Below are 489 nucleotides of genomic sequence, written 5' to 3' on the forward strand. Positions count from 1 at the left end.
GCAGCTGTCTGCTAGAACATTAGCACATGATTCATTAAAGCCTTTGTGTAGACTTGCATGTTGCTTTCCAATTCTTTTATTTTTTTTATTTTTACAAATTTTTATTATTTATGGCTAACATAATTCTACTTGATGTGAATTCGTTGGCATTAGCTTGGAAATTACAGTAGCTTATGGCAGATGCAGGCTGGTGGTGTGTTCTAGAAACGTGCAGTTTTAGATGGACCATTATGAAATCAGCTGCAGAGTAAGCTGGGTTAGTGCCCCATGTGCCAGCACAGGCACGTGGTTTGGTTTCTGGTTACCTCCTGAACATAGAGATTGTCTGGGATTTACTCCATGCCCTACTTTGAGTGCAGGTTGGCGACGAACACTTGAGGAAGCAGCACCGCATACTCGCCGAGCTTCATTACAGCAAAGCGGTGCGGCTCTTCCAACTCTTGAAGGATGCGCCCTGCGAATTCCTTCGCGTGCAGCTGGAAAGTGGGG

The 489-nt window shown here is 44.8% G+C and overlaps 1 protein-coding gene across 1 annotated transcript in view; it reads left to right on the forward strand.

Moving 5' to 3' along the window:
* Positions 1–489, forward strand: part of EDRF1 (erythroid differentiation regulatory factor 1) — a 22890-nt gene that overhangs the window by 18563 nt on the left and 3838 nt on the right. The window contains exon 21 of the mRNA XM_009866268.1: positions 360–489. This exon is cut by the window's right edge and continues 42 nt beyond it. Coding sequence (XP_009864570.1) covers positions 360–489 — 130 coding nt within the window. The remainder of the gene's footprint in view (positions 1–359) is intronic.

The sequence above is a fragment of the Apaloderma vittatum genome, unplaced genomic scaffold, assembly GCF_000703405.1.
Source record: "Apaloderma vittatum isolate BGI_N311 unplaced genomic scaffold, ASM70340v1 scaffold14013, whole genome shotgun sequence".
NCBI lineage: Eukaryota > Metazoa > Chordata > Aves > Trogoniformes > Trogonidae > Apaloderma > Apaloderma vittatum.